Source organism: Dinoponera quadriceps, unplaced genomic scaffold (genome assembly GCF_001313825.1).
Source record: "Dinoponera quadriceps isolate SergipeBrazil2010 unplaced genomic scaffold, ASM131382v1 scaffold3, whole genome shotgun sequence".
Taxonomy (NCBI): Eukaryota; Metazoa; Arthropoda; class Insecta; order Hymenoptera; family Formicidae; genus Dinoponera; species Dinoponera quadriceps.
In genome coordinates this window covers 1,556,657-1,579,412 of record NW_014554293.1, presented here as the reverse complement: position 1 = coordinate 1,579,412, position 22,756 = coordinate 1,556,657, and the positions used below count along the sequence as shown (strand labels likewise).

General features: G+C 40.0%; 3 protein-coding genes across 9 annotated transcripts; 2 read left to right on the top strand and 1 right to left on the bottom strand.

The window, feature by feature from the left end:
* Positions 1-1,092: 1,092 nt before the first annotated feature.
* On the top strand, positions 1,093-12,025 carry LOC106743141 (general transcription factor 3C polypeptide 3). 4 transcript variants are annotated; one of them, XM_014616720.1, is made up of 12 exons: positions 1,093-1,244; positions 6,343-6,514; positions 6,916-7,064; positions 7,262-7,551; positions 7,649-7,954; positions 8,081-8,387; positions 8,577-8,709; positions 9,267-9,524; positions 9,706-9,894; positions 9,972-10,289; positions 11,282-11,512; positions 11,621-12,025. In XM_014616720.1, the coding sequence occupies exons 2-12, from the start codon at positions 6,347-6,349 to the stop codon at positions 11,927-11,929; spliced, it is 2,658 nt and encodes an 885-aa protein (XP_014472206.1). In that variant the 5' UTR covers positions 1,093-1,244; positions 6,343-6,346; the 3' UTR covers positions 11,930-12,025. The 4 variants fall into 4 exon arrangements, with proteins under 4 accessions (XP_014472206.1, XP_014472178.1, XP_014472188.1 ...); XM_014616692.1 differs by lacking the exons at positions 6,343-6,514; positions 6,916-7,064; positions 7,262-7,551; ... (6 more) ...; positions 11,282-11,512; positions 11,621-12,025 and adding exons at positions 1,779-2,215; positions 3,307-3,510; positions 3,643-5,507; positions 5,635-6,300; XM_014616702.1 differs by lacking the exons at positions 6,343-6,514; positions 6,916-7,064; positions 7,262-7,551; ... (6 more) ...; positions 11,282-11,512; positions 11,621-12,025 and adding exons at positions 1,722-2,215; positions 3,307-3,510; positions 3,643-5,507; positions 5,635-6,300.
* A 2,499-nt stretch (positions 12,026-14,524) lies between these two features.
* Positions 14,525-15,868, bottom strand: LOC106742228. The gene is made up of 4 exons (XM_014614977.1): positions 15,478-15,868; positions 15,349-15,408; positions 15,142-15,171; positions 14,525-14,576 (listed from the first exon to the last, which is right to left on the bottom strand). Exons 1-4 carry the CDS (start codon positions 15,573-15,575, stop codon positions 14,525-14,527), a joined length of 240 nt encoding a protein of 79 aa, XP_014470463.1. The 5' UTR covers positions 15,576-15,868.
* A 2,705-nt stretch (positions 15,869-18,573) lies between these two features.
* On the top strand, positions 18,574-22,742 carry LOC106743195 (doublesex- and mab-3-related transcription factor 1B-like). Of its 4 annotated transcripts, none has more exons than XM_014616814.1 (4): positions 18,574-18,844; positions 19,124-19,326; positions 20,393-20,892; positions 22,248-22,742. In XM_014616814.1, exons 3-4 carry the CDS (start codon positions 20,448-20,450, stop codon positions 22,526-22,528), a joined length of 726 nt encoding a protein of 241 aa, XP_014472300.1. In that variant the 5' UTR covers positions 18,574-18,844; positions 19,124-19,326; positions 20,393-20,447; the 3' UTR covers positions 22,529-22,742. The 4 variants fall into 4 exon arrangements, with proteins under 4 accessions (XP_014472300.1, XP_014472310.1, XP_014472290.1 ...); XM_014616824.1 differs by having other exon boundaries at positions 19,124-19,373; XM_014616804.1 differs by lacking the exon at positions 19,124-19,326 and having other exon boundaries at positions 18,577-18,844.
* Positions 22,743-22,756: the final 14 nt, after the last annotated feature.

Here is a 22,756-nt window from a genome sequence, read left to right as displayed (position 1 = left end):
TACGATCAACAATCATGAATGAATAATGAATGAATAATTATGAATGTAAAGTAGTAACAAGCAGAACAATCCCACACAGCAGAAATTTTCAAAATATATCATATGGATATCGCGATATCTTTAGGATATCCTTATGATATATTTTGGACATTTCTGCTATGTACGATATATTACGTTATAACAAAAACATGTGGAGCATGTTTATTTTTACAGGTTTCCAGATATAGAGATATGTCCCGAGTTATATAAACATTATAACATTACTTTATGACGTTATAATGAATTATTAACTTGGAATTTTTGTTTAATAAATTAAGTAAAAATTGCGCATATTGAGCTTTTTTTTTACTTCTCTATTCATGTACACCTGTGCTTGCACACGATTGTTCGTCTTTATCTTTTTCTATTTTATTTGTTTTTATTTTTCTCTGATATAATTTGCACATTATATAAATTTTACATTTTCAAAGATCAAGGTCCATATTTTGAACTTATTTTATCAATAAAAATACCTTAAATGTACGTTTTAAGCCAATTTTATCAACAAAAATAAGTTGAGAATATGGATTATAATTTTCAAAAAGATTTTTTTGTAATAATATCTGCAATTAAAAGTTATTTTAAATTTCCCGCCGAGAATGACCATATTTACCGCAAGCTTCCAGTTTTCGGCTAATATTGGTTACGTTCAGCAGAAAAAACAGCTTTGCAAAATTGCTATTGTAAATTCATAAATCCGATTGTATGCTTTTAGATTCAATCATGATCAAGAGCATACACCAATCAGAAAGCTGTTTTTTTTGTTCAACGTAACTATTGGTTGCGTTCAGAAACACAACGGTTGCACAACGGAGTAATTCGTCAACATAATTGATTTAAATTTAGCGATATAACGGTAAAAACCAATTACCAATGACTGCTTACTGATCGCTTTTTCCGCTGAACGCACTTATTACATGCGTCGTACGACGAACATTGTCGGATATGCCGATTGGCTGTTGGATAAAGAAGGTCCCTAAATTTTTCCCTCGATATCCTAGTAATATAATACCAGCTCTGTATTGGCTTTATTTTTTCGTCATATTATTTTAGTGCATGCCACCGTGCAGATCAGTGTGTAGGTGTTATGTGAGAAGAAAAATAAACATAACCTCATCGTCAATCGATGATCAGCTTCATATGGTTCTATCTTGGCGATTTTTACTGAATTTAAACCATTAAATTGTCCGATCATCGTACAACAGGTAAATTCTGTTAACTGTTTATAAATGTTTATGTTGTTTCAGCGCATTATTATTTTGTCTTGTTGATTCTTGTAACGTATAACGTGTAGCTATAACAAAGTTTACTTGATAAAACTTGGTAAAATATTACAATTGGTTAAGTTATGACATACTAGTGATGTACACCTACTCGTTTGCTGTTGCCTCGATATTATGCGAGTGCAATATTCTTCGTGCAGCACTGAGCACAAATATGACCGATCTTAGTGCAGTATTAAATTAATATGGCACCTAATAAAAACAACATTGCAACTTGTCAGTGGAATACAGAGAAATTAGATTTATGTAGATTTAAGAAATTAGGTAAGGTTAGACCAGATTACGTTAAGGAAAATAATCAGACTCGAAGAGATATAAAGAAAGAAAACGCAAATTTCTCGAGAAGTAATATATTTGTAACGAATTTTTTATGCACTTTTATTAATTTTTATGGGATAGTATTTTATCCGTACCGAGTTCGTGCGTGTCAGATCGACCAAAATGTGCACATCGTAGGAAACTGAAATGGAATCTGATGCGAGTGAAGAAAGTGTCGACGCAGATACACCCGAGAAAGCCACGATGGATGTCAATAGCGAGTTAATTATTAGCGATAATAGCACTGTGGCGCCAGTGATAATAGAAGAACTGGACGAGGATGCTATCAGCATGATGGACGTTGATATGAGCGAATTTGTCGAAGCCAAAGCGTTACCGATACAAGAAGTAGAAGTAGAAAATGTTATTATTCCAAATTTCGCGCTCACGTCGTCGCATAATTTAAACAAGGATGTTGTAATGGATACGGATCTGGACCAGGATATGTTGCTCACTGCGGACGAAGAAGATCGTCTGACGAAACAGTTCTTGAATGGAGAGCTAACATTTTGCGAATATTCGTCGAAAATGGACCAGGATGTAGAAATGGAGATGACAGAGAATAATACTGTCAGGTATGATTACACAGAGAAAAGGGTTTCTTTGGATTTATAGTAAATCTTCCTTCGAGTTCAAAGAAATTTAAAAAAATATAAAAAGAAACGAGCTCACTTAATTTTCTCATTTTACTAAACAAAAATTCGACCGCTTATTTGTATAATTTCAAGAAACAGTCTAACTGTTTCAACAAAACTAAGGTTACAGAATATATATTAGGTGAAATTTTCACTTCATTTCATCGTGGACCTTCCATCCTGTGATTCCTTCATCTAAATACTTCCATCCATTCCGTGTATGCTTACTTGTCCTTTTACTGACTACAGCTTTCAGTTGCTTATAACTTCAATGATCGGACAAATATCGATGGACTCTGACATGTTTATGCCTTATGTTAATCATTCCTTTTTATATCGCATTCGATATTTTTCTACATAATAACATGAGAGAAATTGATTACTGATATTGATCATTGCACATTGGTGCATCGGTGCATTTGCAAAATGCAATGAATTTTTTTTAAAGTTCGCTTACAGCGATCGATTCCACTTACTGTCCTACGTACAAATATGTTAAGATGATGTTACTGAGAAGTAAACATTTTATGAGATATTTCATATCTTTCGTACTAGAAAAAATATTAAGGTAAAAAGTGAAATATTTCGAAAAATGTTTACACTTTCATAAAAAGTAAAATAACTCTAAAAAATATTCACTTTTCGATGATTTTATCCTAGTATTTTTGTACGCAGAACGAACAGAGCAGTTTATTTGTATTAAAAAAAAAAAAACTAAGGTTACAGAATTATGTTCCCCTTTAAACCTCGCAACTTTTGTCTGAACCACTTTTCTGCAAATTGCTTCGTTTTCCAAAGATTCCATTGTATTGGTAAATCCCTGTATATTAGCGAATATATATTAGGTGAAATTTTCACTAAACAAAATTCCCACTGAAAAATTATATATGTGATGTAAAATTATGTTGTTCGAATCGAGCGAGTTGAAATCACACAAGTATGCATACTGGATCCGAAGAGACCGTTTTCCGTGCGAGAAAGACCAGATATCCTGACGTAATGAAAAAACTTACATTTCGTCCCACTCTTAGAAGAAACGCTGGGACTGATCGGGTCACCGTGCAGAAACTTGCCGAGCCGAAGGCGAGCAAAGTGACTAGCGGTCAGCAGGTGCGACAAAGGAGGAAGAGACGTATCTTGCCGCAGGTTTTACAAGGACTTATGGGAGAGGCAAACGTGAGATTCGCGAAAGGAGAGGTGGAGATAGCCGAGCAGATGTGTATGGAGATCATCAGGTGAGTTCTTAGTGTACATCGCGGTCGATACCGCGTTCAATTCGAGTTTCCGCTCTGGTAGACGAAACTCTGCTCGAGGCAGCTCCTTCGAGCCTCGAGACGCTTCGACACTGACCTGATCGTTTCCCTTAGGCAAGTGCCGAGCGCCTCCGAGCCATTCCAAACGCTAGCGATGATATACGAGAACGATCAGAAAAAGTCGTTGCAATTCGCCCTGATCGCTGCGTACCTCAACCCCAGAGACGCCGAACAGTGGGTAAGATTGGCCAACTTGTCGCTGGAGAACGACGATATAAAGCAAGCCATAACGTGCTACTCGAAAGCTATCCAAGCGAGCCCGAAGTGCGTGGAGCTGTACGACAGGCGAGCCCAGCTCCAGGAAAGTAACGGGGACAGGAAAGGGCAGCTGCGCGGATACCTGAAGCTGATACATCAGTTGGATCCCGGAGACCAGCACATAATCAAATACGCCAAGGAGTTGACCCAAGAGTACATTAAAGAGAACAACAACGAACAGGCGTTGGAAGCGATGGAGATTCTCTTCGCCAAGTGTCCCGATCTCATCACTTTGGAAGAGGTCAACATCATAACCGAATTGTTGATAACGCTGAAGCAATTCAAGAGATGCCTGGATCTACTGGTCAAGTACACGAGCATTCGAATACAATACAAGGAGGGGGCGGACAGAGAAGTGGGGAACGACAGAATGAGGAAACTCGAGAAGACGGAAGAGTCCGGCAAGTTGAAGGAGGAACTCCCGTGCCAATCGGATCATCGGGACACCAATGACATCGAGTGGTGCGATGTACCGGACGACGTGGCCGTCGATCTGAGAGCGAAGACCCTCGTGATTCTGATAGAATTGAATCACGTCCGACTGGCCGACGAATTCCTGTCGAGACTTTACATGCGCGAGGACCCGGAGTGTTCCGGGGATCTCTTCTTGGACGTGGCGGAGGCGCTGATGAGCAAGAACGAGTTTCAACGCGCGTTGAATCTACTGGATCCCCTGGTGAAAAGCACGAGGTACAACCTGGCCGGGGTCTGGCTGAAGCACGCGGAATGCTGGGCCGCCTGCAACGACCTGGACAAGGCGGTGACGTCGTACGAAGCTGTCCGGGAATTGTCGCCGCAGCATTTAGGCGCGAGGCTGGCTCTGGCCAAGCTCTACATAGAAAAGAGACGGTATGACGAGGCGATACAGGTTCTCTACCAAGATCCCGAGTACGAAATATTGGACCCCAACGCGGTGTACCAGAGGACGGTGTTGCTGTACAAAATGGAGCGATACGAGGAATACTTGTCATCGGGTATGTTGCTTCTGTCGAGGCACTGCGTGCGCATAAGGATCAAGGACGACCTGAACTCGTTGGCGCGGCCGACCGGCGTTCGTCAACGTCTCGAAAGTCTGCGGAATAATCGCCGGACCTTCGGGGAGAATTTCGAGGACGAGAACGCCCCGGCCTTCAGCAACAGCGCCGAGCCGAGCAAGGAGGATGAATTCCAGCTCTTCCTGCAGATGTGCGAGCAAGCGTACAAGCTGAAGAAACACGGCTTCCTTCAGAGGATATGCTTCACCGCTCTTACCTCGAAGAGATTCATCAAGTGCAACGACCACATAACCTTCCTCTGCTTGATCTCGTGCATTCACAACAACGACTCGTTCTACGGCTACAATATCGTGCGGGAATTCGTGCGCGAGTGCCCGAGCTCGAACTGGTGGAACCTGCTGAACATCATAATCCAGAAGGCGGAGGATCTCCGGCACAACAGGTTTATAATGCGGCTGCTCGGAAGGGAGGACGTCTTCACGTATCTGCATATCATGCACGCGAACAATTGCCTCGTCTCGGGAACGTACAAGTACGCCTTGAACTCGTACATTTCCCTGTTCAAGGTAGCGCCCAGCGCGTTGCTGGCGCTCCTGATTGGTGTAACGCAGTTGCAGATGGCCTGCCAGAAGTCACCGGCGAAGAAGAATCAGCTCTTGATTCAAGGTAACACCGTGCATCTACTCGCGCAAAAACTAATTGACCCGTCCAACATCTGTCTTCTTTTTCTTTCTTGACAATAAAGTGCGATACGTCTCTGTGCTTCATCGCTCGTTTTTCTACTTTTATGCAGCTTTGGCTTTCTTCAAGAAATACATGCAGCTACGCGGCGACGAAGGTAAACAAGAAGCGTATTACAACACGGCGAGGGCGTTTCATCAGATCGGTCTGCTGTCGACCGCGATTCATTTCTACAAGTTGATTCTGGAAGAGGACCCGGGAGACTTGGTCAAGCAGAATGCGAATCTTTTGGATCTGAGGAAAGAAGCGGCTTTCAATTTACATCTCATATATCTGCAGTCCGAGAATCAACTCCTCGCTAGAATGTATCTCGAGAATTACATCACGATTTGAGCGAGAAATATTGCAAGAGAATACCTGACTAGAAATACGATATAGGATTATTACTTATATAATAAGAATAATAATAAAGTATAATAATAATTATTCTTATATAGTAATAATGTATATGTGTATATATACTTAATGATATTATTAGTTTTACAAAGACACGAAGAGCTTGTGTCTTTCAAATAAATTATAAAGTTGAATAAATGACTGAATAAAGTAACGCTACACCAAATATGAGTATCGAGACGTTTACAAAATTTAACATGTGGCATAAGTGACTTAAGAGAGAAATGAATTTGGGATAGTGTATCTTCGACACTATCGTGCTTACATTTATCTTTGTTATCGCTACACGTGGTCGAGATATATCGCAAGAACTTGCCTGTAAACAAAAGTTATAGTAACGACACTTTTGATAATTTCGCTTTAGAACAATGGCCAGCAGTACTGGGACGTCAATTACGTTCATGCAATTGTGCGAGAGTTTTGAAAAAGTCCGAGCATCCAGATTGAAGCAAGAAAAAATACGAATCTTGGAGACATTTGTCGATAAATGTAAAAATATTGCAGACAAAGTGGAAAATGCAAGTGACGGTAAACTGGTATGTACTATGACACGTTAAAATATCGTATAAACAAAGAAATAATATCTAATTTTTATAACAATTTTTGGGGGAGAAATTTCGATTTTAATTTTTGACTCGAGGAAATATGTGAAATATTTTTGGAACTTTAATGATAAAAAAACTTACTTTTTAAAAGAGGCAAAAAGGACGCCAAACACATGCTCAAAATATTTTTATAAAAATAATTATGTCAGAAATTATATCAATAAAAAATGAAAATATTGGAATTGAAAATACAGCGCAATTCGTCGTTACGACGGTAATTGTGTTTGCACTGGACTCAACTAGATACAAAGTTATGAAAATATCCATTAAATTTCCACAATTCCTTTCTTTTCCTTTTAAACTTGTATTATGATTTATTTCTTTTGTTTTAGGACGAAATAATGCATCCAATATTTAGATTGATACTACCCAACTTCGCGGACGATTACAAGGAAACACCTACTTCGTTGGCAAGGCTTTATGCTGACGTATATTCCTTGCCAAAGCAAAGTCACGATTATAAATGTTTGATAAGTGATCGGTTAGTATTGTAATCATCATGAGATATAATCATCCAAATCGTTTCAACTCATTTTTCTTTTCATTGTTTTAATTCCACTGATGTACGTTTTCGAATGTCAAGTGGAAGAATCTTTTGCGGCCAAGCGTTCACATCTGTCACACATATTTCAATAATCTTCACGCACGGTCTCTTGCAAAGTACAAAATATATTTCAGAAATTACATACCAAAAATAGCATCAAATAGATTTGAGGGAAATGATTTCGCTGAACGAGCTTACTCGATATTAAAAAAATGGTTGCCCCGACAATCGAATACCAAGGTCATGATTGCGGACGTAAATAGGTTCCTCGACGATATCGGCAATAAAGATGCAACGAAGCAGCAGAAGGTCCAGTCGTTTAGAATAATTCTTAGGCAAATGACCGGACTCGAGATGAAGTGGTTAACGAGAATCATTCTCAAAGATTTGCATCTCGGCACAAGAAAGGAAAATATATTGGACTGTTCGTAACTTCGTGCAGTAATGCAATGCCATGTATCTTGATTCATCTTGACGCGTCTTGATGCATTAGAAAGTTAATCGATCCATTCTTTTTCAAGTTCTCGATACTGGATCCTGCAGCACCAGCTGGTCTAGATGGGTGAAAGATAAGCCTGCGATTCACAGTTCTCTGGGAATGAAACCGGACGTGCAACTGTTTACACATTTCAAACCGATGCTCTTGGAAAGATTGAATATTGACGACGGGCCTAAGCTCTTCTCGACTCCGGCGCAATACTATGTGCAAGTTAAATATGACGGGGAAAGATCCCAGATCCATATGTCCCGTGGAAGATACACGTATTTCACGCGTAATGGATTTGATATAACGAAGAGACCTCTACTAGGGGAGACCGAGTCATTGGGTACGTCGCAGGAAACCGATGCGCACTAGGAAGAAACAGAAATACTGATTGGATATATTTTTAATTTCTTTTTCTACGAGAGCTGTAGCGATCTCTAATATCCACACCGTCGATATCCGCCAACAGGCTATCTGTCCGGTAAATTTGCGCGCTTTCTGGATCCGGACTGTTTTTCATTTATATTGGACGGCGAACTGATGGTGTGGGACAAAGGACAGAAAGCGTTGCTCACGAAAGGAATGAACGTTGATGTCAAGTTTCTAAAGGCGAACGGACCTTATCGTCCGTGTTTCGTCGCGTTCGATATCATTATGCATAATGACACCTTGCTTCTGGATACACCTTATCATATGAGAGTGACTCAGCTTCAAAGTTTACTGAGTAAAGCGCGTGGCGCTTTATCTGTGTCTGAAGTCACTCTCATTAAGGACACGTAAGATGTTATCCTTTAGAAATTGAATTTTCTTAATGTTAAATTAATTAAATTGATGTTAAACCAAGTGAAAATATACGATGCATTATTGCAAAGAGTCGCGAAAGGTTAACGAGAAGAGAGACGAATTAAATTAATTATTAGAGCTCTGGTTTATCGCTATTCGTTATTATTTATTTTTATCGCAAGGACACAATTGGGGGATATATTCCGCTCGAAATGCCTCCAAGAGAAAGAGGAAGGGATTGTCGTGAAACGTTATGATTTCCTGTATAAACCCGGTGTTCGGGACGGCGGCGGTTGTTACAAGATTAAAGCGGAGGTAAGTCGTTCGGGAGCCTTTCTTACAACTTTAGTACACACGGTAGATACATGCCGGTGGAGAGGGAGGGAAAATTGCAAACTTGGATGGATCATGACCTTCCTTTTGATTCTCATATTGAAAGTACCGTCGAAAAAATCTTCGATCGGCGTATATATCGGCGTGCTATCGATGAAATTAAAATTTATGTAAATGTATCCTTTTGCCGCTTCAATTTGCAATACTTTTAACGTTTCTTCCCCTAATCATTTTTTTCAAATACATCGTCTTTGCCTTATTTTCCTTCTCTCGTATTTCTTTTGCTTTAGTGAGCACGTGTGACATAATGATGGTGTCATCCCATGATACAGAAATTTTTTTTTATCTTCGCATCGATTATTCTACCTGTTTGTTTGTTTTCTTTTATTTTTATATACGAGAGGTGTTTCGCCTGTTTAATAACGTTTATTATTATTATCAAAGTAATGCAAAAGTAAGGAATGTTATATTAAAGCTTTGATTCATTGTATTTAATTATTATATAAATATTCATTATCAATAGTAATTTCTCTTTGTAGTATTCCGATAATTTAGTACAAGATTTAGATTTGATTATACTTGGCGGCTGCTACACGATACACAAATCTCCTCGAAAACTCAACAGTCTGCTGATGGGTGCTGCCCTTCCGGCGAGCAACAGGGAAGAGCGTCCGTCGGAATTTGTGGAAATTGTGTCTGTGAGCAATGGGCTAAGCAACGAAGAGTGGGATTTTCTTGAGGAGAAATTCTCGCCGAAATGGTTGGAAGAGCGTCCCGCAAGTGTCGTGTGCTCTAAGGTAAAAATTCCTTCGTTAAATTATATGTTAGACATATAATTTGTATTCAATGTATAACTCGAGGCGTGAAGCAGATTCTTTGCCGTATTCAATATCATTCGTTCAATCGCCGAGCAATTACGCGTCGTACGACGAGATTTCTTCCAAAAATCTCGCGTTGTAAGATGCAAATTCCTTCCAGAAATCTCAGCCGGACGCGTGGCTTCGCCCGGAGGATTCCGTAATTTTAACGATACGAGCTACCGAGATGGTGCCCAGCCACAATTATCCGCTTAAGTATAGCTTCCGATTTCCCCGAGTCACGCACATCAGAAAGGACAAGCCGTGGTACAGTGTATGCACTAGTACGGAAATTTTATCTTTAGTCAAGGCAAGTAACTGTAATCATTCGATCGGGTACGACGTTCGTGTCGCTTGTTTACGACGCGCATATCAATCCTATTATAGGAGAAAGGGACGATCCACAAGTTAATTAAAGTGGAAGCTACTCTGGAGAACGACGAGAAATTAATTAGGGTACCGAAACGTACGTCGGATAAGCCAAGGACACGGGCACGGCCTCAGAGCGAAAGGATCGCACACGTTCTATTTAAGACACAAGTGATACACACGCGACGATTGGAAGGTAAAGAAATCTGCGTGATAAACGGAACCGAGGATTTTCCGGAAGAAAAGATACAGGAAACGCTGGGCTGGCATAGCGCAAAGATCGTCAAGTATCCGACACCCACAACTTATTGTACGATAGTAGGCAAAACTACTACGGTGAGGAAATGCATCGTGCGACTCCGTTTTCCGAGATATGCGCGTTTTTCAACTCGCTGACTGCCTAATAAATTATCTCGCAACTGGCGTCGACAAATTAATTAATGAAGATAAAGAGTTAATTCTCTGTTCCGTACACACGCTAATTACGCGTTGACTTGCGCACAAGATTTCTGTTGTGAGTTTTGTAGAATAATAAATATAATTAATCTTAATATTTGAAAATCTTAAATATTGAAATTAATTATAAAATTGATCGGTACATTAATTAGCGTGTTAAAATAACATGAAATTTAAAATGGCGTCGAGAACAAAGTTCCCTGATGTCGCACTGTGATAATTGGTGTGTTAAAGAGATCATAAGGCGAAGTGAGTTTGATAAAAATTCGAGACTTGCACTACGTATATAATGAAATATTATCTAGCTGTTCTTGCAATTAGGAAGAAATTGATCATTCGAGAGCTAAGATATTTATGCTATTCAAGTTGGCAGTTTTTACACATGTTTCTTGAGCGTGTTCCTTAGCGTATTATTTTTCATTTCTATCTTTAATGTCTTCTAAATTAAAAATAAAATTTTGATAAAAAACTACTATAATATTAAAGACTAGTGTACACGTATACACAAATCTCAAAATTATTGACAGTTTTATTTTAAAAATTAATTTACAATAATACATATACATATGTATATATCTAAACAGTTATATACTTTATATTATCTGTGCATCTTTATTAGAAAAATCGATGCATAGATATGGCATTGATACAAAAAAATAAAAATTATAATATTTTCGTAATATTGTGCATACATATGTTTATCTTCGTTTCAAATTAATATTTATTATTTAGATAATGAAATTAATCTATAAGAACGTAATTTCGTTTGACAAATACTAGATTTATGAATGGTCCTCTTGATACATCCACTGAAAATACGATGCTAAGCCTTATAGCCTCTTTAAGGGATGTTTGCAACTATTTTTCCTCAGATACGAGCTTTGGATGCTATAAAGAACCACGACAATGTAGTATCTTTCGATTGGTTTCTACGCATCATCCGTGATCCCAAATCATCCATTTCTTTTCATCCGTGGGAGTTGTTAAGCAAGCGAAAACATTCCCCTGACTCACCTGAGGAATACGATATGTATTTCGATTATTATCAAATCGATGCGACTGCGTCAACGTTGAAACATTCGTTCGTCAGGATCGACGAATTGGTAATATTAAAAAGTCTTTGACCAAAAGATGTATGGAGAGTACTTTCTTAGTAGCCTTCGTACCAAATCGGTTTATCTCTGGCTGAAGTTTGTACAAACGATTTTTAGGGTCAAGACGCGAAACCTTTCCGAGAGACGCCGTCCCCTTGTATGTTTCGGAACGTGAATGGATTCTTTAGCGAGAAAATGATCTTCGAGCAGCTCGTATTTCGTGATCAAGCAGGCACGATTAAAGAGAATTTCGAAGATTCCGTGACGCATGTCTTCGTGAAGGATCAAGCTGATCGTACCGCCAGTGATTTGAAAGTGTACGAACGAGCAGGTGCAAAAATTGTCAAATCCGAGTGGATCACCGAATGTTTCTTTCAAGACAGATTCCTCAATGTCGAAGACTATCTGATTGATTTCGATGATTGATGTATCGTTAACTTTTGTTATTTAAAACTATTGTTACTGTTATTACTTAACTATTGTTACTTGAAGCGGCCCGAATAAATATAAAAATCTACCGAACATTTTGTATAACTTGAGGATGTATTATATTTTCTACAAGGGAGCTCGCGATATTCATGGAATCGTCTTAGCTCTCACACACGTTCGTTAAACACTAAGAAACTGGGTACTAAGTGGAGTGACAGTCGGACAGTTCGCTCATTTAACATCTTCCCGTTTCGAAATATTTCTTCTTGACTCGCGCGCGGCCCGCCACCCCTGCTCATCTCGTTTTATTTCATCGGAATGCGCGCAAAATACGAAGCGAAAGAGACGCAGCTGCGACGTTTCTCTCACAAAGCCTGCCATTCAGAAAGAGAGAGAGCTCACGTATATCAAACGTGAAAAGCTCGGCGCGCGGCGAGCTTTAGGACGTACCATGTTAAAAGTGCGTAAAGTATACTTTTATCTCCGAGATATATATTTTTCGGTTTGATATTCGACTGACTCTTCGTCGCGTTCCGTCGTTCCCTCGTTCGTGTTTCCTTGATAACAATTGAGAATAACCTTTTACATAAAAGAGGAAAATGTACGAGACAAAATGAAGAATTATACTTTACCGACATATTCGTCGTCGAGTCAGGCTTCAGCAGAAATGAGTACTTCTGTCGAAAGGAGAAGTCAACTAACGTGAATGGATACAGAATGAGTCACGTAAAACGCGACAAGTGGATCTCGAAAATGATTCTCAAAAAATATTGACGACGGAACGAGAAATTTTATCGGGCAAAGTTCAAGTCTTAAGGGTTGCATCTTTTGGATATATTTATTTCGCTCTATATATGATTGTGTCAAGAATATTTCAAAGTCATCAAGTGTTTTGTAATTGAACTATATATATTTTTCATGCAATATATTGTAATGCATATCGGAACGAATTCAATCCTTGATATATTCATGCAGAGAGAAAATAAACACGTCCGAAATAAACGAACGTTGAAGCATTCGAACTTCCTGAGGAAAAATTTCTATATATAATCACATATAAAATTAGATATGATTTTAATATATGAATTTTCTCTATATATGGCTACATATACAATTTATATATAATTATATATACGTCCACACTAAATAAAAATACTGTTGAGTGAAAAACGGAGAAAATAGCTCGATTCGATTGAATATTTACATCGTGAGCAGCTATAAACATAACATTTGCTTCAGTTATATTCATTATTAGAACAGCATTTTTTTATGTGTGGGACATATATAATTATATATGATTATACATGGGCATGTAGAAACAAAATATATATACATAGTCATTTCTTCCCGTGTCCGATTGATACAAATTTTTATCTGTCATCAATATTTCCGGTATTCATTTGTGAAGTGTTTCATACACCTCACCTTGTGTGTACGAACACTTTATTATCGGTTGATCGATGAATATCGCGCCGGCAGGGGGAAAATCTCACTGACTCGACGCGCGATCTCGAATATATTACGTATTGTACACGCATCGGTTAGGTCGAGAGAGCGGCCATCTCGTTAGCAAAGAGGAGATGTCTCGTCTCTCTACCAGGTCAGTATAAATAATATACGAATATGACTGACGTTCTGCCCGCGCGAGAGATCTACTTATAGACTCTTCACCTACAGATGGGACGCGTATTAATCGAGTTTCAGATTTTCGGAGCGTCTGACCAGGCGTGTCACTCTTTGCGGTACGTCCAATTTATTCATAGAATCTAGTAGCCAACTCACCGGTTGCCAATTATACATGGTTACTCGTAACTGTCGTTTATCGCACCCCGCGATTATACGTAACGTCATTCCGCCTTCTGTTAATGCGTCAGCGCGATCGTCTCGCGGATAGCGTCGACGCGTGCGAGTCGTCAGATTCGTAGCGGATCGCTAATTGAGACACGCATCATAATCATGGAAACTCAATCCAGCTACGATATCATCGAGACGTACACGTCGAAAGAATGATGCACCCGTTACTTGTTTCTCTTTCGGTTCCTTTCGAAATCGAGGACCCGAATACGACCCCGGAATTTTTGCCGCAATGCGAAATGCATTTTGCATTTCACGCGACTTATCGAAGAAAAGTGTTAAACATTTCTGTATCGTCGATGCGGGAACGAAACTTTCGTCATTCGGCATCTTCGAGTGATCTCGCGTCTTGTTTCGTAATTTGTTTCTCGAGATATGTTTGCAATTATTCTTTGGTGTGTGTGTGTGTGTGTGTGTGTGTCATCAGTAGCGATTAAATGGTCCGTAAAAATATTTACTCTGACGAAAGTTAGTTTAACTTAGGGAATTTGTGGTGAAGTTTTCACATTGTTATATTTCTTCTTCAATATGAATTTCTTCGTGTGCAACAAGTTTCCGCACAAATACGTTCAATTGCAGCCGTCGGTATTGCGTCATCGTCCTGCGCCCTGGGAAGGTGAAGAATTGTGACATTTAATTGACGAGATTTTTACATCGATGGATTATATTAATAATTGAACGTATTTATGTGTTTTAATTGCAATTGCTCGATTCAATGTTAACTGGAAGACGATGGACTCACGGTTGCGTCGGCTTATTACATCCGCATGGATAACGTTTGTTTTCCCTCCTGCAATGCAAAAGTAAATGTTATATATATACATACGTATGTATATCGGTTTTTAACATCTTTCACATCTTCCAATTCTCACACGCATATACTTGTGGTACGCACGCAGATTTTACACACAAGTATATGGGACCTACAGTTTTACAGTTAAGTTATATGTATAATTTCATCTCGAATATCTTACACACATATTTTTATCCTATATTAAAAGAGAAATTTATCTTAAATATGGATAAAATACATAATTTTATCTATATTTTCTTATTTCATTAACATTTTTCGAGATTAGAAATTAGAAAGCAAAGCTCGTATCATCGTTATGAACAGTTTGAGATTTATCTTAATAAAGATAAAACATAATCTTACCTATAAAGTATCTTACGCACACATATGGTTTTATCTGACATTAAGAGAAGATTGATTTCAAATATAGATAAAATACACACTTCGATCTATATTTCCTTATTTCATTAAAGTTTTTTTCAGATCCGAGAGAGGCAAGCTTACATCATTGTTACGAATAGTTTGAGATGAAACGGACTGTTGAGAAATCTCATTGACTTACCCTTTCCCGCACTCACATCTGTCTGGTCGTCTAACATATGGAAATGCGTGTTATTAATATCGTTGATAACGCAGTAATTACAGTGTCACCGGTCATAGAAAGAGCAATCCTTTTCCGCGCGTCCAACTCCGCGAGAAATAAAGCGACGAGTTCTACCGAAGCGAGACCTCCGGAGGAAGACGCGCGTGCATGATCAGTCTGACTCACTTTTCGCTTTTCTGCCTCAGTAATTCTCTCATTCTCGGCCCGCATACACAACTTTTCTTACTGCCGGGCAAAAACAGCATTATATTCCTGACGTCGTTTTGATTTGGCCCATATGTTGAGGTCGCTCACTTTTCTCTCAGGAAGCCCACGTAAAGAAACAGCATCCCGGTGAACCCGACGATGAACTTCCCCAGATACCAAGCGAAGTCACACGTGCAGTCACACATCACTGATACGCTGAACGAGCAAATTGACAGTCCAGCTCGTTCGATACAATTCGATACTCGGATGAAGCTATTGACATTTTAGGCTCGATGATCAATGGTGGTTGCTTGAAACTTCTCCCAAGTGAGATAATTAGATTCTAGCGAGGTGTGCATTTTTCGGTAGAGTCGCGATTGTGAAGACAATGTCACGTGTATCGTGCGATTCCAAAATTGAAACTCATATCTGACTAAACTGAGGTCGGAATGTCTTATTTTCCAGTGAGCGAGAAACATTGAATAAGCCTTTCGAAAGAATGATTTTATGTGGATCTTATAAATATTTGGCAATATTTTATAAGTGTTTTTATACTGTTATTTGATAATATAATATTTTTAAATATTAAAATCATAATGTAAAAATATTATTTTTAATATTTGGGTCAAATATATATTTGAAAACATTGTATATTATAAAATATCATTGTAATAACGTTGTGTTAATGATTTCCCGCTTATTGAGTTGAGACAAAATTCAAATAAGATATTCAGATTGAACTAAAAAATTAGATGTGAGTTTGTTAATTAACATGTTACTATATTTGGTAAATGATCAGTTTAATTTAATTTGAATTGAAAATGCAAAAGTGCTATGTTGAAATATAAAATAAGTATAGAAATAAATATAAAAATGGCATTGTACGAAATTATTTCAAATCCGGCGTTAACTCTTCTCATGATATATGATGTTATAATATTTCAATTTGTATATTGTCGATCTCAGGAATGTTCTCATCGAAGGATGTAAATTTCTCTTCAATCTGACGGTAAATTTATGTAATACTTCATTAAAGTATGCTTAAATGTTCATTTTATTATCGCAACAGAATTGATCAAACTTCTATATTTTATATATAAATATGTCAAATTAGAAGTTTGTTATACTATGAAGTTTCTACATATACTTGCGCTGTGTGAGTTTATAATTGAATATCTCGGAAACGATACGGTAAGGATCATTGAAATTCTGTTACGCACTGAAAAGAAACTTGCTACGTTCGAGTAAATATTTGCTGTGAGAAATATCAGAGTAGTTTATTTGATTTGGATCGGGTAAATGTTACTTGAATGTAGTACGCTGAAAGAGAGAAAAAGTACTACGTCCAAGTAATATTTACTTAATCCAAATAAAATAAACTACTCCGATACTCCTTAACAAATATTTACTTGAACACAGCAATGTTTACTTCAGTGTATTATTGGCTCGATTAAAACTTACGTATTACATATACAAATTTATATTTTATATTCGGTCAAACGCTCGACATCCTCCTTAACATCGTTAGTACTCGTAGGAAAAAATGCCCCGGCTATTCCGCTCTCGCGCTGAGAGAGCAGAAGTGACTTCGCTCGACCGATGTTTCGTTCCGAACGGATAAGTGTAAAACGGTCTCGTCGATCCGAGTATCCGAAGATACATGACATCGGCTCCGTCGTGGATCTCCAGCGCGACTAAAGCGAGGAAGATGTTGAATGACCTGTCGACATATTTGCCGTCTTGACAACACCCTCGGGCGGAGGCGCCCAGGAGCGAGAAAAAGATGCGTCCCGAGATGACATCCCTTCGTTCCACGCTCATTAGGATGAATTCCTCGGTACGTGTCACGCGTGCCCACCGGCACGTGTAAATTTAAACTCGTCTAACCGCGCGACTTTGGGAAAGCTGAAAAAAGGCCCGCGGAAACACGCGTGTCGCCGGATGGAATAGACCGGAGAAGATTACAGAAGCCGAAACATCGAACAATCGGGCGTCGTCGGTCTCGGTTAAGATCCCGGTTGAAATTCTCGCCCCCGACGAGAGAATCCTGTTGAGATCCTTCGAATTCTTCCCGGTGTATTCTCAAGGATTTATATAGGCGTCTCTAAAAATCGAAACATCTTGATTCACCTATCCGCGCCGATAGAACGTTTTATTTAGCTACGGAATAAATTTACTTGGAAAAAAAACATCTCTCCCCGTCTCTTCGTCAACACGCTTTCCAATTCCTCAGAATACAATTTTTCGGCTCATTTCCTGCCGGAAGTGCGGGTTTCAGATCGGACTTTTGAAACACTACTTACACCCGTCCGGCGCCTCCGTTGAAATGACACTAAAATTCTAAAATGAAGAGAAAAAGAAGCCCGCGACTCAAAGGGTCGAGATTCCGTTGAGAGAGAAACGAATCGTTAACATCGCCGAGAGAGAAAGAGAGAGAGAGTGAGAGAGAGAGAGAGAGGACGACGATTAGCCGTTGGTCTTGCGGCCGATACGATAGGCGCGATCTCTTTCGCGGCCCCCCGGTGCACACGCGTCGTGTTGTGCACCGCAAAAATAGAAGACAGACAATCTCGCTCTACTAACAACGTTATGCGCCGGCAGCTGCAACCATATGGCATTCTTTCTGTGATCTTGCTCTAAGAGCTCGTTAATACGATCCTCTCGGATGTTGCCAACACACAGTTAATATTAGTTTCGAGTATGTTTTCTTAACGTATGAGTGGCACCGTGGACTTCCACCGTGGAGTCTCTCTCTCTCTCTCTCTCTCTCTCTCTCTCCCCCTCGACGACCACCTGGTTAACATCCTGCGCGTACATCCGATATCGTCTTCCCGAAAGAATATCACGTCTGCGCCTGTTTCACAGGGGAAATTCAAGTGGGAAGTACTCGACGGGATTCGAAGGCAGCACCGAGGGATGGTTGGAAGAAGTCGAGAAGCGGAGAAGAGTTGGAAATTCATTCGCTTTGTTTCGCGCGCCTCGTCAGCCTCCCCTCTTTCTCTCGCGCGCGCGCGCGCGTCCGGCGACGACGCATCGTCGCTTCTGCGTTTCCATGCGAACTGTAATCAAACGAGCCAGCCGGTTAACGAAACATTTTTCCGCCGAGGAGTTACAAACTGCTCGCATAAGAAGGACCAAGCGGGGAAGAGAAGCGGCGCGAACGATTGGCCCGCAGCCGGCGAGAGCGGCGGAGTTTCCCGGGCTGTCGGGCCAATGGCGGCGCGTCGGCCTTCTAAAAATACCATTTCGAATCGGTAGGAGGATGGAACGACACCTCCTTCGCGCGAACGACAAGAAGTATTTTCTACAAGTATATATCTCCGGCGGAGTGAGACGTATCGCGGCAATCCAGTCGGCGCGTCCGAGAAGCGTCCGGACGGAAGCGAGCGGTGCCGTCCGAATGAGGAAGTCGCGCGTGTGATCTCGCCCGCGATCTCGGCAGCCCTTGACGAAAGTTCTCGCGTGTCTCGAAAGGGTAAATACGCAGAAAGAAAATCAGTCTCAAGCTGAGAGAATAAATGTTATTCGTTTTCTCCGAGGATCTTTAGCTTTGATCCGATTGAATTCGTATTAAAACGGCGCACGATATCCTATGGACGTCCCGTAGACGTCCTCAGGACATCCTCGGGACGTCCCTAGGGGACTTGAGCTCAATTGAAGACCAAAAGTCTCCCGAGAGTATTATAATATTCTCGCTTATATATCTGTCTATCTGTTCTTGATTCAAGACTATTTCTTTTCTGTGTATATTTAGTTGTATACATAGTTACATAGTTCGAGCACGGAGAGAGAAACATTCCCGGGGAGTGATTTCTCCGATAAAAGGCGGTAAAAGGTGTGCGGAACTGATCATCGGTGGGCAGAGTTCACGGTGTCGCTCGGGAAGCGAAGCGACGATTTCTCGGCGCTCGTAGTGTGAACGAGATCTGTAAATCTGTATCTATCGCATTCTCGAAGGTACACGGAAAAAAGAATTCAGTTCCCGCAACGGAACCAAGGATCAGGTGAAAACTCGGCGGCGAGATGAAGTGACATCTCTGTTACCGCGACTGAGAACATTCGTGTGAACGAATTCAGCGTTGACCGCATGTTTGAGTGTTAAATCAATCACAAAAATTGGAGTACTCGGGACGTGTGAAATGTGTGAAATTTAACGCAAAATCTTTTGCTGTGTTCTCAGCCGTCTCTCAACCGAGTTCTAATGGCCACGTCTGGCAGAATGTTTATTTTACAACCGCTGGGACTTTTCTGCATTGAGATTATTCCTCTTGATCTGAAAGAATAATACAATCTCGGTTCAGAAAACTTCCAACAGTTGCAAAATAAACGTTCCGCTGAACGTGACTGCTCGACACAATTGGCTGAGTACGCGGTGAGAAAATTTTGGGATTAAATTTCACACATTTCATACGTCCCAAACGGCTCGCTCAAATCTTCGTGTTGATTTAACATGAGGTGAGAATACGTTAAGAAGTGATAAAAAATTAAACAGATGTTAACTGTCTTACCGAGGAAAAATCACCCTAAAGCTACGCAATCTTCGTGTCAAACGTACACTCACATATAAATTGTTTACTTCAACCCAAAAGGACGTTGAATATCAATTCTGCGCAAAATCTTCAAACGCCCCAATCAATATATATCAAATTAACACACGGCTATGCTGAGAATTCAACACGAAACTTTGACGAACGACCGATTTCAACAAAACGGAAGTACGAAATATTTGTCACCGTGTAGAAAACCTCCTGCAGGAATATTTCCGTTCCGAATTTTAATGAAATCCCCGAGCGACGGAAAGTTCAGTCGCACCGACGAGATTGTTCCTTTTCCGTGTACTTCCGTGCGATTTGCACGGGAGTAATGCCGTTTTCCAACCCGAGGGGATCTCACGAGACATTTTGAAACGAAACCCCCCTCACGACTTCGATCGCCCGTCGAAGACAGACGAAATCGATCGATGACCGCGGATCATCGCCGTAAGCTCGACCTTTCTAACCGAAAACTTATGTTAACTGTGCAGAGAAGCGGCCGGGGCCGCGATGTGGCTCGACGGTGAGTAACGCGCAGAGACCGAGATGAAAACCGACGGCGGGGGCACCGGGAGTCGGCTGAACCCGGGCATGGAGCAACGGCTGAGAAGCCCGAAGTGCGCGAGATGCCGGAACCACGGTGTGATATCCGGGCTGAAGGGCCACAAGAGGTCCTGCGCGTGGAAGGACTGCCGGTGCCCGTGCTGTCTCTTGGTCGTCGAGAGGCAGCGAGTGATGGCGGCGCAAGTCGCTCTACGCAGGCAGCAGCAGGCGCAGAGCGACAATCTGCTGTCCTCGGCGAACAAATCCTCGCCGACGGACAACACCGTCAGCCCTTACTACGCTAAGGGCAAGTACGACGAGTCCGACGCGGTCTGCCCCAGGAGATCCAAGAACTTCCAGAGGCATCATCTGCATTTCACGCAGACGAGCATCAGCGTGACGCAGGGCTTCTACGGATTGAACGCCATACACAGTCTACCTGGTGCGTGTGAGTACTACCTGCGAATTAAAAGCAGATGTATTCCGAGGTGTCCCGCAAGTAATCAAGTATTTGTAAGAGTTGTTTTTATCACGAGAGTAAGTCAACACCCAGCGCAGAATGTTGATGTGAATCTGTGTTTAAGAAATATCGATATTAAATATTTTGGCGAATATTCAAACGCCCGGGAAAATCAGGCACGAGAAAGATTACGATAAATATTCGCAAAGATCTGTGAAGAATATTTCTCATAAAATAAGGACGTGACTTCGCTTAAGTAAATGCGTGTTTTCATTATTTCTGGAAAATATTCTCGAATGTTTATCATAATCCTTCTCATGCCTGACTTTTCCGGACATTTGGATATTTACCAAATATTTCATATTTATATTTTTGGAACATTTTATAAATATTATATGCTGTCTGGGTAATTATCCGCACTCTAGCTATAAAGTTTATTATAAGGGCGGTAGAAAATTTGTGAGCTCTTTGCTCTCCAATGTAATTCCTTTGATTTGCAATGTATTTCGTCTAAATCACTATCACAAGTTTCTTTATTTCCTCGGAAGAAAACGTACCCGCCAACTTGCACAAATTCATAACACAAGTCACAATTTACACTTGGCCTCGTAGTTTCTAGTTGAACCATATGGTGCACAGGCAATAATCAATTACCACCTTGAATATTTCCGAAGCATGAGAATGGAAGGCAAATTTATGTAACGGAAATTGCATTCACACCAACCTCATCACCCCGAACACCTTCTGTAAATATTAGCTTTTTTCATCTTCGTCTAGTCGTTAATAAAATATTTTTATTTGCCGAAGATATTCAAGATGGTAATAGTTATTGCGTCTTCTGCTTGGATTTGCGATAAGATTCCATACTGTTTAAGATTTGACGAAATTTATGATATATTGACTTTTGGCATTTCTGTTCCTTTTAATTAAACCGAGGATAGTCTGCAATAGACCTAAACGTTTTTGTAAAGTGAATTCAATAAATTTGTCATGCTTTAACAGCAACGGTTTGGTTATCATATTCCAGGCATTCATTTCTTTCTTTTTTTCAATAGCCTCACTTTTTGCATAATAAATAATGTTCCCTTAATATATTATTTAAGGAAGATATTTAACTTATTATATTATTACTTAAAAACTAAAAGCTCTTCTGATACATTTTTCGTCTAATTATATCATTGTTGAAAAATAAAAATAATTTGACTTTCGAATGTTTTATTTTGAAACACTTGATTATTTATGGGTGCCTCTAACGTATCGATGTAAGTGTATATATATGTGTACAGAAAAAAATGAGATTATATGAGATCTTATTTGCAAAAAATCCTTTTCCCACATTTCAGTGTCGCCGCATCCGCGTTTGTTAAGTACTTTATCGTCGCTCGGATGCAATCAAAAGCAAGAGGCTGAGTCCACGTTGAAAGTGCAATCTTACCATTCTGCGTATCCGACGATCCCGTGGTTCAACGAAGTGGCGCAGTCGTATATAACGAACGACGACCTGAACAATTTTATCTCTACCCGGCCGGACTCGCGGGGTTGCGCTACTACAAACAACGAGTCGCGTTTAGAAAAGAAAACACCGATCTCCTTCAGCGTAGAATCTATCATCGGTACGAAATGACGTCCTCCGTATGTCTCTGTCGTTCGATCGTGATGTATGATAAATAATCTTATACGTTGATCGAAACACTTGATTAAATGAGAATTTTTATAAATGTTCTGCAGATTGTTTCGTAGAAACGCGAATCCGTGTATCAATCGACTCTTTGTATATTGCAATAATGTACAATACATTTTAATGGCTATATACATTAAAAAAAAACCTGTTAACAATATTTATATAGAATTT